General features: G+C 50.6%; 1 protein-coding gene across 3 annotated transcripts in view; it reads right to left on the bottom strand.

Moving 5' to 3' along the window:
• Positions 1 to 14,107, bottom strand: part of zdhhc8b (zDHHC palmitoyltransferase 8b) — a 49,078-nt gene that overhangs the window by 19,942 nt on the left and 15,029 nt on the right. The window contains exon 1 of one of the 3 annotated variants that reach the window (XM_072708987.1): positions 13,082 to 13,941. The exons of 1 other annotated variant lie outside the window; for it this stretch is intronic. Coding sequence is in view for 1 of the 2 variants with exons in the window: in XM_023812378.2 (XP_023668146.1) it covers positions 5,583 to 5,800 (218 nt within the window). In the remaining variant the exon portion in view is untranslated. Of the gene's footprint in view, positions 1 to 5,582; positions 5,902 to 13,081; positions 13,942 to 14,107 lie in introns of those variants that run through there. One more of the 3 variants, XM_023812378.2, reaches the window with a different exon arrangement.

A 14,107-nucleotide genomic window follows, 5' to 3' on the forward strand; every position in this document is an offset into this window, starting at 1 on the left:
CAGCGGCTCACGCAGAATTCCTGACATTTCACACAACGCTGTAACTGTTACATGCCTTGTCACAGGCCTTTCAATGCATGCGAACCAGATCCTGGAGCAGGAAAAATACATTTTTAAAGATATCACTGATTAGCAAACACATTGGCGGTGATGAGGTTCACATCCCCACAGAACCACAACGAGGTGAACCTGAATGAGGAACGGCTGGGGAACACAACAACACCTTCAAGCGACCACAGCGGATGGGTGTGAAGCAGCAGCCCGCAGGCTGTGAGCCTCCTAACACAGGAGCTGCTGCAGTGCCAGGCGCCCAAACCGCTGGCATGGATGTTTCAAAGCCTCCAGTCCAGAGCTTCGAGTTCACAGAAGCGTTTGCCAATCAGTGGCGTAAGGAGACGAGCCCCACCTGGACCCAGACCGGCAAAAATGCACAAACATACTTTGGTAAAGCGATACTGAAAGCGAGATTCATCTCAAATGTAAATCGGCACAGGAATCCCAGTGACTTCCCTCATTACCTTTGTTCCCTGACAGATGTAACAGATAATGACGGAATCACCAGGGCCTCACATCAATCTGGCGGAAATGTACTGTGTCTGGAATGGTGTCTCGTTCTTGGGGGGGACACAATGCCATATCCCTGGACAAGACATTTATCCTTCCTCTAAACTTCTGCGCATTGGGATCCCTAAAAGACCAGCTTATAAATGGTGCTGTTAATAATACTAAGAACATTAAAAGTCTAATAAAACCATTTCCTCCGTGGCCCTTTTAGTACAGGCAGTATCCGCTAATGAGACCCTCCACACCTAATTTATATTTAGTGCTGACCGCCCTGGTTGGGCGAAGCCAACGCCGTGATCGCAGCCCGGCTGGGGTGCCACCCTTTACCCCCCCGCCGGCTCCCCTGATTAATCCTCAGAGAATCAGGTGTCACTATTAAAAGCGTGCAAATCCTCTCCATCTCCCTGCAGGGATCAGGCATTCTTTAGCAGAGGCATCATGGGGGGGGGGCTCATCAGTGTGTCCTCTGACAGTCCAGGACTGTCGTGCCTCGTGCATCTCGGGCCTAGCGGTTGCTCTCAGAGTCCCAATAGAAGCCCCGATTCCTCCCAGTAATCAGCTCTGCACATCTCGAAATGCTTAAGTGATTTCCTGCTTGGGGGAGTCTTATCTACATCTCCGCCGTTGAAAATCCTGTCTTATGCAACACAGCCTGCAGCCATCATCCCCCTAGGAGTTAAGACGTCCCACAGGACCACAGACTCACACATTCCGTACCCCCAGCATTTACGTGTCTGTCAGCTGACGCTGAATGTCACAGACAGCAGGAATGTGCTGTGGTCACATCCAGGCCAAACCTGCCCCAATTCTGAGCAAGTAAAACCCACGAAAGTCACACGGCAAAGGAGCACAATGTCACATTCAGGAACACCGACCCAGGCTCCTCTCTCCGGCACTCTGGACACAAAAAACGGTCACCTGAGAAGCTGCCACCCAGCTCAAAACATGTTTGTCATAATAGTAGTAAACTCTGAAACCACCAGAAAGAACATTAAACTCTAAGTCTTCTGTGGCAAGTCATTGACAATCCTAACTTCTCTTCTCTGATCAAAGCCACAGACAAACCTTTTACGGTAGGGCTATTCAAATTACGGTCCTTAAGGGCCAAGCTCTGCTGATTTTCCAGCCTTCCTTTATCCAGGTGTGAAGCCTCTGACCAATCAGAATCAGTAATTATTAAAGTAACTACCTGGGAGAACTGAAAACAAGGCCTGGATTTGGAATCGAGGGCCAGATTTGAAGAGCCCTGTTGAAGGGGATTCTAGTGGTACACCACACAATCGGTCTACACCAATTGGCTGGCATTTGTTCTGGCGCCTCAATGGCTGACAGGAGTTAGAAAGGGAGCCGTTTGAAATCTCAAAATTAGTTTTTTTATGGGGCGACCCATGTAAAAACAACCACTTATGGCCAAAGACTGCTTAAAATTGCTTTTTTTTTTTTTTTAATACAGCTATGTTCATAACAGGACCATCTCAGATAAACAGAACTGCCACCAAAGGCATTATCTGGAGCAAAAAAACGACACCCAGATTACAGGAACATCGCTGTTTGGGAAAAGCTTGCCGACGAGCAGCTAGTATGCCAGCTAAGTGCTTTAAAGGAGCGTGGGAATCGCGTCTGGCGGCTGAGATACACATACATGTATACAAACGGCCATGGACTACCAAACACAATCACCAGGGAGCAGCAGAAAAATAAACGGGCCACAGCCTTCCTACTTGGTCCGATCGATCTCTTGACTTTAGCAGCTTTAGTGAAGAACGTCCCTCATACAGAGAGCTGAGGTTACAGTCTGCGAAGGCCCACGCCAAGGACGACAGCTGCACGAAGTACTTTAAAAAGCATTTTCAACACACTTAAGGGAAGTGTGGATCTGTGTCAGCCAACAGGCACGAGACCACATGGCAGCAGGTAACACGGTGCTTAAGGACAGAGAACAGAAGGTGGTAGGTTCCAATCCCAGGAGGGGGGTTTCTGATTGCACCCTCAAGCAACCCGCTGAATTACTCCACTAAAAATATGTATATAAAATTAGAATTTACCTGGTTTAAAGAGCTGGATATAAAGTCACTTTGCAGGGGGCCATAATACATTTATTCCCAAAGGCCAGGCTGGATGTGATCCCAGAAAACACATGGTCTGAGCCGGGGGTCTCGCTGAATAGGAAGCTCTCTCTCTCTCTCACACACACACACACACACACACACACACACACACACACACACACCCACAACAAAGTTTTTGTAAACTTGCATAAAGGGGCAGAAAAGCAGTTCTATACAAGTTGATGATGATCATCATCATCTTCATCATCATAACCATCACCGTCATCATCTAAAATATCCTCCAGTCTCGCTGTCCAGAGTAATTGGCTAGAAGACGGATGTATGACAACAATAAGGGTTATGGTGGCTGCTGCTGTCCTGGGACACCGCTGTGCAGCTGCTATGGAAACAACAAGCGACGCTTTATGGACCAACGTTTCGGGGGTTTTGGGTTTATTTCTTTTTGATACAACTGTGAGGAGCAGCACAGACATCTGCAAAATTTACACCATAATAGCCCCACAGCAACACACCCCCAGCTCCTGCACATCTCCTCATTTGCCCCAATGCAGAATCAGACCCTCTCCTCCCATCCTTCTTGGCCCGGGCACCATCTTTCTGCACAGGAAATTGGCAGCGAGGAGCCCAGACTCCGGGGTTTGAGAGATGAGGATGGATTTGGGATAATTAAATGCTCAAACGGGCAGAATGTGGAGTTTAAGAGGTGGGCAAGATACAGCTGAAAAGTAATAAGACATAACAGGCGCTTGTGGAAATGAGGGAACAGGCTGGCTGTGTTTCAGAGCCCAACACTCTCTCTGACTTAGAGAAGGACATGTGCTTCGACCCGTATGGAGATGGCATTGGGGGGGGGGGGGGGGCTGGGGGGGGGGGGGGGCTGAAGGGGGGGGGGGGCGGGTATGGTCTGTAGGTTTCATGTCTCTCAACACCCCCCAAATGCTAATAAGGATTTTCGCAGCTCACTAGTGCCACACAAAATGATTTCTTTGATAATCATTTGATCATGCAATCAACAATTAGCTGGGGCAAAATACAGGGTTTAAAGAAAAGTGCAAAGGCTTAAAAAAAGAGGTATTTTCTAAGTCATAGATATAATGAAAACTGCAGTTTAGAGAATCTCTATTAAAAGTGACAAAGTGGCTTAGAATCAAACCCCAGCCCTCTGCAGTCATGGCATGATGGCACACAAGCATGTGGGGACCAAACCAACACAGAGAAAGGTATGAACTTGGCTTAATAGATCAACCTTAACCTTGCTAGATGGTGATGTCTTTATGCTCAATTTACACAGCAAAGTTGCAAAAATGAAACCAATTTATGACAAAATCCGTCAACTATTTTTGATACTGATTATTATCCATGTTAATTGATAATACTGTTACGGCCATAAATTTCACATTCCGATATTGGTAACATTTACGTTGCGTGTTGTTACGCCGTATCTTTTTGCCCCTGCACTTGGTCTGTGTCTCTCTCTGTACTTCATGTAGACCTGCAGTGCCGTGGTCCGGGGGAACGTTACTTCGTGCTTCCGGATATGGGGGGTGTAACACAAGACTTTACTTCCCTGCCAGCTACGTCAGAATGACCAACTGATCCTGATCAGACAGGTCAGCAAGGTCACTGAAGGATTCCTAAATATCTCAAAGTCAATGGCATGATTTTCCCATACTAACCGAAAGACGGCTAAAAATACTGGTCCCACTGGCACCAGCTGCTCCCTGAGCTCCGGTCTACATACCAGCCCAAAACGGGCCACGGCGCTGCTGCGACTGGGATACACAATGATATTCCGTCACCTGGCTGCTTGCGGGCCAATCAAATGCTCAAACCTTACAGGCGCTTCCCAACACCCACAAAAACATCTCTCTACAAAAAAAAATGCTTTATTTACCATTTGCACAAGTACAGGTACATTGGACTGTTTCTCTATGCCGACCCCATCTTGCTCTCCATAGTTCGGGGGTCACAGCAAAGGGTCAGCTAAGGTGCAGCCCCCCTGGAGCTGGGGGTTAAGGGCCTCGCTCAGGGGCCCACAAACATGTGACTGTTCTGAGGCTGTGGCTCAAACTGGTGATCTTCTGATCACAGGCACAGAGACTTAGCCCACTGATCCACTCACTGCACCCCTGAACAGAATCTCCGTTTGGTTCCAGGTGCGGACCCCATCGGTTCTCTGGGTTAATGTCTTTCATTAATCAGCAGGAGGGAGGAGGGATTTCTCTAAATCTTTGTTATGACTCACATCACTCCGAGCACCTTTGGGTTGTTACATTCATCTCATGAATGATGTCATAGCCAGAGATACACCTCCATTCCAGGTAGCCTGCAGGGCCGCATAACCCAGGGGAAATAGGTGTAGCCTCAGGAAACCAGAGAACCCGGGACAGATGCCCCCCATCACCGGGAACAGTGGCAGGGCTGATGCATAGACACATGAGGCAAGCAGAGGAAGCAGGACTGCTGGAGGCAAGCGGAGGGGGGAGACCAGGAAGGCCATCTAGAGCAAGGGGAGAGGGGGTCAGATTCATCCTGCCATTTTCCTGCCCTGCCTTTACATCCAACACCAACCGCGGGTGCAGATCCTGCCCAAATCAAATAGCGGGTAAGAAAACATAAGTAAACCCCAATAGGAGTTTGGTGTTTTGCCGACTATGTGGGCTCATGGTAGTTTTAATTGCACAAAAATGTTCTGAAGGCAGAAAGAAAGATGATTGCTTCAGATAGATAACTAATCAGATTGTAGAGGAGGTGGGACCAACCGATCACATGTTTTGGTCCTGCCTCAACTTGCTTGGACCCACCTCCTCTATAATCTGATTAGGCATCTCTCCAAAGCAATCATTTTTCCTTCTGCCCTCTGAACATTTTTGTGTAAGTAAAACTCCCATAAGCGTGTGTATGACCAAGGGACCTTTAAAGGGGGATCAATGCACATGGTCGGGGTACCTGTCTGGCTGAGGCCGTGTCGCTCTCTGACGAGTGCATGTAGCATGTCGATATTCTTCTGCCTTCCAGAAAATCCATAGCAGAAAAACGGTTCGTCCGTAAATGGTAGGGATGCAAGCAGCTGACAAGGCATGGACTGTGGGAACTGGAAGGGAAACTGGAAGCCAGTTACCTTTCAGCCCTGGGTTTAACGCTCCTCCCTCCCTTAGCGGGCCCATCAAGACATCATTAAGATCTGGGGGCTGCGGCTCATTAGCCCGCTGTGTCTGTACCTCTGCTCCCTGACGATACGCCTCATCACGTCTCGGCTCCTGCTGGCAGGCCCGACGATCCCTATGCAGCTCGAAGTCAAATCAGCAAACCTTAGGCTGACTCTCACATGTTGTGGATTAGACTGCATAATATATCCCAGAAACATAAAAAAAAGTTTTCTATTGGTTGCTTGTAATTCAAACATGCCACAGAATCCACAGCTCTCACGTAAAGAATAACATTACCTTTGTCGCCTTTAATGAAAAGGTGAAGTGAAAATTCAGCTGTTTACCGAGCAACATAACCAATTAGCGTTAATTACGCCTTCACATAGTGGCCTGCCACCATTAGACAAAGCAGGAGCCAATGGGAGCAGCGGGTACTGCAGGGACCGGCCAATCAGCGATGGCTGAGGGTGGGACAGCACACTGAACATTGTTCTGTGGATAGCAGTGTATTGGGATGACAGTCATCAGCACAATTAAGGCTGATAGGAGCAGAGTCACCATGCCCTGTTTCTGTACCATACATGGGCAGACCATAAATATTCAGCAGGGGGTGATGGTCTACCCTTCCGAGACTGGAAAGGAAAGGGGTGCAGGTGCACTTAGGAAACTGGCAGCCTGGCAGCGCAGATCGAAACAGGAGCGTGTCCAATGGGAGACGAGGAGCGGGGCATACCGTCTGACCGCCTGCCGGAGCGGAGAGGTCTCTCCATTGCAGACCATCCACTATCAGACACAAAGTGAGACGGCAGGGTGACGCCCAGAACTAAATATTCATGGAAGGGTGGGATGGTGAGAAATACTGCTAACAGACAATCAGACGGAGGAAAGGAGTGAAGCGCCCGGAGCCTGAGGCAAACGTGGCCATGGCGTTAAGGCACAGCACAACCTCTCGGTCCCTGGGGGATCATCTGGACGCGAGGCCGACACGTGGCTCTGCACCTCCCGGCTAATTGAATTAAAATCCAGCACAGATTGATCCTCTCTGCCTTCTTGATTCCACCGCCCCCACCCCCCCCCCCCCCCCCCACAAGCAGGAAGCCATGTCTAGCTGGCCCATGTCGAGCCCCCGAGTCCCTGGGAAAGTGCCACGTCGCTGCAGAGAAGCCTGCCCACCCCCCCGCACCTTCCAGATGGCACCGCTGAGCACTGATCCAGGATCAGTCGGCCAAACCCGGATCCATTTCAAAGTCAGCTCCCACACACACACTTCCACAGTGCAGGGCCGGCCTGGCAGTTAATAGCTCCCCCCCCCCCCACCTCATCATCATCATCATCATCATCAGGCTGCGTCATCAGTAAGTTATTAAAAAGGTTCCTATTAATGCATGGGGCTGTTGGCAATAGCCAGCATCTGAGTAATATCTGGCTGAAAGCAGACCCCCCCCCCCCACAAACGCCCCGCTGGGTAGACGCCATATAAGTGAGCTTTTGTTTCTGCCGGGGTCGAGTGGAGAGGGGTACTTTACTCAACACCATCTTTGTGTTTGTGTTTCAAACAGAGCAGCCCTTAAAATACCCCCACAATCCATGATCATTTGGACGGGGGGGGGGGTGATTCCAGCGGTTGGGACCTTCCACAAACAAACCACGCCATAGCGCGCCTCTTTGTGGGCACCAGGGATGCGAATCCACTGCACATCTGCTGTAAGCCAGCCAGGCACTGTACAGACAGCAGAGGAGGCCAAAGCCAGACAGACATGAAAAGGGCCCTTGGGCGTCACATTCAGGCTTTCATTCAGATACAAAATTAATATGTTAATTACTTCAGCAAACACATTCACCTTAGGAGACAAACCTCCCGGACAAATACGCCAGACAGTCTTAAGGCTCACCCCCCCCACCTCACGGCTTCCACTTCCCTCGGCTGTTTGCTTTCCCCGCCCCCACCAGACGCACAGCCCCCACCTCAAAAACACCACCCCGCGTTCCGTGAGGGGAGCACAGTGTCACTAGGACTGCCAAGCATGAAAGAACGCTGCGACTGGTGATCTGCCGTGCTCAGCCTTACAGCAGGAGGCGCTATATCGGATTACACAGAAGGAGCAGAGCGGGCTCTCTGCAGGGCACAGGCTATGGTCTTGTGCACCTTCCCAAAATAAAGCAACTTCACTGGACTCCCACTTGGAAGCCAAATGTGCCAGAGACGGCGCGCCCCCCCCCCCCCCCCCCGTAGACTAGCAGACAGGCTCAGATCGCTCCAGGCTGACAGCTCATCAAGGGAGACACTTGGGTTAAAGCCACAGGTGCGGCAGCTCTCTGGGGAATGCGATCCCAGTGAGTGACATGCGATGGCACTGTTTAGCAATATTAAATGGTGGGACCGTGCGGACCGGGCTTCAGTGGGTGCTGGTCTCCTCAGACAGACACACCCTCTCAGTGCCCCATCTTCTCAGCCTTCACCTGGGGAGGGGGGAGGGGAGGGGGGTCACCCCATATTGCCACCTTTCAAATCTGAATGCATGGCGGTATGTTTTTTTGATGGGATTCATGTTCCTCTTAGTCGCGAAGCGGCGCAGAATTTCCCGTCGTTAAGTCAGAACTCCGACATCTGCTTAACGTCTCTGACGGGCCGTAAACAGAACTGGGATGGCGTCTTGGACAAGACGACGAAAACATGTTTTGAAACATTCATACCAGCTTTATTATTATTTCTATGGAACTCTCCGGAATTGTCATTTGTGTAGCGGCGGATGGGCGGTCTGAGAAACCCAATTGGAGAGCCCAAGGGTGGAGACGGCCAATGAGAAAGCCTGAGGGGCGGACAGGAACCCCGACTCCAGGCTCCAGCTATCCAGTCAGCTGCTTCCTGTGGAATTCGTCTGTGGCTCCTTCCCCAGGAAAACAAGCTATTTTAAAATGGCATCTTCAATTTCACTGCAGTAAATCTTATCATCCACAAAACTTCGAAAATCATCGAGCATTCATCGGGGGGGGAGGTCACTAGCTTAGCACTACATTTTTTAGTAGTATAGTTTTTGCAACAAATGTCTGCTTGTCTTGCCCTATCAAGGTCTCAGTAGCCAAGAGATCGATGAGAAGATAATCCAAATCCAACATGAGGTTGTCCTTCCAGCCTGATCAGGTATAATGAAGTTGTGTCAGAAGACACATCACACGAGTAGCTGGGAGCACAGAGGAACAGAGCGAGGTAACAGGGTGTGACGGACGACTGAGGGAGCAGAAATGAGGACAAGGAGGAGCCTTGGAGACGGGAAGCAGAGCAGCTAGCACAGCCATTCCCATCTCGCCTCACACGCCCACAAAAACAGCAGCCTGTTATCGGAGGAGCAAGGCCACAGCCAGGCGGGACTCGGGGCACGACGCGCTCTCCACGGGCTGTCCGGAGAGCTTAAACCTGCAACCTGATGCCACAAGCCACCCGCGTCCAATTTAAGCGCGTCCATCTGCTGCCGGAGGTCAACATGCAAGGTGGCCATGCAGGGGAGCGTCAGCGAAAAAGCGTGGGAAAACGAAGCGGAGTGCCGGCCAGCGCGTGCGGCAGAGTGCGCTCTCCACGCTGCGCCTGTGGCATGGCGCTACGGCCCGGGTGGGGACTGGCCTCCGGCCACTGGGCGCCGGATACGAAGGGCGAAAGGACGGCCATTTTTAGGCACTCAGAAGAACAGCTGGAGATTTTCAGAGCTTGAAATAGAGACTGAATGGCAGACAGCCTACGTCTGTCTAGCTGCGGGGCGTAAGGCCGAGGGGACGGGGCTTCACAGTACCTGACCTGGGGGGGGGGGGCTGGGGGTGTCACTGATGGCTTACTGACCTCACAGACTCCCCTCATGTCAAACTATGCCATTAATTAAAGACACATTCATCGAGAAATAATGACTCTGTGGGGGGGAAAAACAAAAAAAAAAAGAAAGAAGAAGGGAAGCTGGTGGAGGCTGCAGCAGGAGACGAGGCTGCCGCCTAATGAGTCAGAGCGATCCGCGCCACCATAGCGAGGCACGGGGCTGCGGGGGGAGACGAGGCTGCTGCCTAATGAGTCAGAGCGATCCGCGCCACCATAGCGAGGCACGGGGCTGTGGGGGGAGACGAGGCTGCTGCCTAATGAGTCAGAGCGATCCGCGCCACCATAGCGAGGCACGGGGCTGTGGGGGGAGACGAGGCTGCTGCCTAATGAGTCAGAGCGATCCGCGCCGACATAACGAGGCAGGGGGTTGCAGATGCAGCTTTTCTTATACCCAGGGTGGGTGGCAGGTGCCGGCTCTGTCTATGCCACACAGGGATGTATTCATTATAAATTCACAGCTTGGCCAATTAACCGTCACATGTATGCAGAAACATAGTCCCTGTACGTACTGAAGTTCCCCTGAAAGTGTAATGTCTGTGCTGTTAGCCAAGTGACTCTGAGGGAGAAGCACCAGCAGAGAGGAAGCGAATTCTGCTCACGGGCCTCATCCATTAGGGCTCAGAGCCCCGCTGACAGGCCGCTGCACGCGCAGATGGCCCAACACACGCTAATTAAACGTACGGCACAGAGGCGAGCGAGGGGAGAGGCAGCAGACACCGAAAGCTGAACGTCAGCGCTACCCAGCGAGTGAGAGAAAGCGTGCGCATTCAACACGGAGAGAGAAGCAGCACTGGCATTCAGGCCTGCCGGCCTGTCTTCAATGTGACGGCCGTGATCGTTTGGGGATGCTGCGGATGGGAAGGCCTTCGAGCCGTTATGCAGGGTTTACCGTGGCAGTTTAATGCGAGACTTCACTTTACAAGCTCTTTAATCTCTGGTGTTCAGGGCAGCATAGTGAGATATGGGATATATGGGATATGGGCCAGGGGAGGAGGGCTGCAAAGCTACCCGGCCTCACAGGCTGCCCGGTGACCAAGACCGGCTAGGTCAAAGTTCACACGCTGGGGATACGGTGCTAATATTCCCGCCCTAGGGCCAGCCCTGAAGAGGGACGCTGTACTGGTTCTTCTGCCCCAGTGTCTTTCATGTTCAAACAAAACCAGGCAATGCTAACTCCTAAAACGGGACTAGAGAAGCAGGAACATCAGAATGAACGGCATGATGACCAGACATACTGAGAAGTGAATTCAACACAAACATGGGGGGGGGGGGGGGCAGGGTAATCCGAAGCTGAATTCCCTGCATTAGTGGCCACCCCCTCAGTGCTGCAACACATGCCAGATAAGTTTAGTGCCCGACAGCTGGCTGGCTGTTGGCCTACGCTGGGAGTGAGGTCAGGCCCAGAGGACCTTGGACAGGCTTTCACAGAGGGGACATTTTCTTTGCTTTTATGCCCAGGCAACTGGGCAGGGCCTGGGCTTTGGGGCCGATCCTACACTCTGGTTACCCCAGTATCAGCGGGGCGTAAATGCAGCAAAACGGAAAGGCCAAAGGCATCAAAGGGGGATAGGACAACGCAGGACAAAGGAATATGGCAGATGGGAAGGGAAGAGTGTTCAGCACAAGCATCCAGCAGGGCAAAGAGAACCCAGCGGGGGTCCAAAGAGGACCGGCCGCTCTGAGGGCAGTCAGGGACACTCAGGCCACGGGGCGTCACCACGGGGCGTCCAGCCTCCAACACCAGCACATGTGCTTTGGGGTTGGGAGCGGTGACTATGAGGTTCAGCCCTAACAGGTCATGGGCAGTAAGTGGGCAAGGCGATTAGGAAAGATCACAATACCCCCCAGGCAGAGTCCTGCACCGGGTCGAAACGGGCGGATTTTAATGTTCTGGAATTTTACGGGCGGGTATGCGGGCGGGTAGCAGGCCAATCAAAACAGTATTGTAGCCTGCAAAAATAACATATAAGCGAAAATATCTATGTATTAGACTATCATGTACAAATTGTCACCATCACAGTGTGTTCAGTATGTCAGGGGTACCTTATGGTGCTTTCGATTATTTCTCTCCAAGTCGGCACTCGGATGAAAACGTCAAGAAACGTCACGAAAAACATCACTTCCCGTCGGAAACACGCCTCTTTTATGACGTTGATGTCGGGCAAGATTTTGTTGTCCGAGTTGCCCCTGTGACGTAATTTCAACATGGCGGCTTACACACTCAACAGTAATTCTATTTTATAAATCTTTAAAAATGTTTATTTTGTTAAATGTATTAGTTATAAATGTAACTGCACGTGTTCGATTTAGAGAATACCATATCATGACCGTAAACAGTATCCTATCATGCAATATCAGATTTTTACCAAACTTGTTAGTGTCTTTGGTTTGTTTGTAGTTTGTTTGCCTCTCGAAAAAAGAATATTGCTATGAATGTGCTAAAATATTTTATAAAGCTTTTAATGTGGTTTAACTAGTTCGTGTTTCTTGTTTATTTGTCTCTCGGAAAAATAATCTCACTCCAAATCTGCTAAAATATAAAGCAACAACACACAGCAGCGTGTTCATGGAGGCAGCCATGTTTGTTCTGAGATGTGGTAGCTCGAATGGGAGATTGTCGGACGTGATGTCACTCAACTCGGAATTTCCGAGTTCCGAGAGAAAAACGAACACACCATTAGATAACCACCTCGACAAACATTCACATACACGACTGAATCCTTGCTGAAGCGTGTCGTTGTGTTCTCTCTTTCACGCTCGTCACAGTATGGATAGCTTAGATCTATCAGATTTGATTTTGTGTTAAACTGACTTTTTCGTTTCAATTCAAAATTCATGTAGGCCTAGCGCTTGTCAAGTTGAGAGGTGCATAGAAAAAAATAATTGTGTGTAATTTACAGGGCTGTGGAGTCGGAGTCGGAGTCGAGGAGTCGGAGTCGGAGACAATTTTGGGTACCTGGAGTCGGAGTCGGAGTCGGCAAAAAGTTAACCGACTCCGACTCCTACTAAATTTAAATGGGAATTAAAAAAGTAAGTTGAAATGTCCCAATTCACAAACAGTCATAATGAACTACTTCTCTGCTGTAAGAATAAAGCCCAATGCATGCAGTGCATAATGTTACCACAAAACGAACATGTTAAGTAACCATGAAGCATGCTTTTCATTGACTGTATGCGTCACTATATGGGATGTAATGCACAGGTAAGGTGCGGCACCGCTTTCCATTGTGTCGTGTTCCACTGTTACAGGGAACTGTGAACCTAGCCTAAAGCCCCCCATACATTTACAGATGCACTGCCGATTTTTCGGCCGTTCAACGAGTCATCACGCGTCAAACGCCTGAAAAATCATCTGGTGTGTTCTCAGCTCCGTCGGCACCCCTTCACTATGCGCTAGTGAAGGGGGCCGAAGGAGCCGAGAACACAGATCTCCCTACCTGTCTCCAGCAGAGGCTCGTTCTGCTGATCAGCTGGCCGGTGAGTGACACAATGCACTAAACTTCCGGCTGGCTGACAGAGGAGACAGCCACTGCAGCAGACAGAGGCATCACATTACTTTGGATGGGGGCGGTGGTCGAGATTTTCGGCAAGATGGATCTGCCCGTCCATGTGGACACCCGCAATCTGCGGCCGCCAATCAATTGCCGCGATTGTACACGCACATCGGTCGGTGGCAAAATCCTTGTTTTCATTGTGTTTGTCTTTAATCTGGCATTATAGTAGAGTGTTGGCTTCCTAGCCAGTAGTTCTGTGGTGAAATGACATGTATGTTGCCTTCCTTTCCTTAAATGGATGTAGAAAATACATTAGCATAGTATATACATACAGAGGAGTCGGAGTCGGAGTCGGAGCATTTATCTACCGACTCCACAGCCCTGGTAATTTATTACTGGTACGGGCGGGTAACCGGCGGAATGTTAACAGGCCCGGGCGGGTGCGGATTTAACTTTGAAATAATCACGGGTGCACGGGCGGGTGTGGTGCTGTACCGTGCGGGTGCGGGTCTCCAAAAGTGGACCCATGCAGGACTCTGCCCCCAGGTCCTACAGGAAACTCAGACCGATACATTACATACACACCTCCCCCCCCGCCCCCCCCCTACAGCCAGCACCCTTCTAAATGTAGTCCTGTGGGTGTGTCGGTTATACAATATAGTGCCAAGTCCTGCAAGGAACTCTCTGGACCAAAGTTTTGCATCAATTCACAGCCAGAACCCCCGCGACCCCATTACAGTGAAGCTCGACATTTCAACACACACAGGGGAACAGTAATAGCTGATGATCAAAGTGCATTCGCTCTGCAGGAGCACAGCTGTCCACAGGCCCCTGGTTTCGGAGACCTGGGAAGCCAGAGGACCAATCCTGGGTGTGAGGCATCCAGCTGCCTTACAGACGACTGAAACGCGCACAGGACCAGCGGCACGACAGCACCTGACGCCAGGCGGCTTTGGTCCGGCCTCCAGG

This window comes from Paramormyrops kingsleyae, chromosome 2 (genome assembly GCF_048594095.1).
Source record: "Paramormyrops kingsleyae isolate MSU_618 chromosome 2, PKINGS_0.4, whole genome shotgun sequence".
Classification (NCBI taxonomy): domain Eukaryota; kingdom Metazoa; phylum Chordata; class Actinopteri; order Osteoglossiformes; family Mormyridae; genus Paramormyrops; species Paramormyrops kingsleyae.